Consider the following 227-nt stretch of genomic DNA (forward strand, 5'->3'; position numbering starts at 1 on the left):
CATCTAAGGTCTCAGCTCGTTTGGCCACGCTCGGCCATGGCACCGGATCCCCGAGGAGCCTCCCGAGGGCTCGGCCATGGCACCGGATCCCGGGGAGCCTCCCGAGGGCTCGGCCATGGCACAGGATCCCCGAGGAGCCTCCCGAGGGCCCGGCCATGGCACCGGATCCCCGGGGAGCCTCCAGATGGCCCAGCCTGGCACCGGGGTCCCCCCAGGGGCCTCCCGAG

General features: G+C 73.6%; 1 protein-coding gene across 1 annotated transcript in view; it reads left to right on the top strand.

Annotated features, from left to right (window-relative positions):
• Nucleotides 1–227, top strand: part of LOC119582326 (basic proline-rich protein-like) — a 22,116-nt gene that overhangs the window by 9,249 nt on the left and 12,640 nt on the right. Inside the window, exon 3 of the mRNA XM_037930540.1 lies at nucleotides 9–187. Coding sequence (XP_037786468.1) covers nucleotides 9–187 — 179 coding nt within the window. The remainder of the gene's footprint in view (nucleotides 1–8; nucleotides 188–227) is intronic.

The sequence above is a fragment of the Penaeus monodon genome, chromosome 15 (assembly GCF_015228065.2).
Source record: "Penaeus monodon isolate SGIC_2016 chromosome 15, NSTDA_Pmon_1, whole genome shotgun sequence".
NCBI lineage: Eukaryota > Metazoa > Arthropoda > Malacostraca > Decapoda > Penaeidae > Penaeus > Penaeus monodon.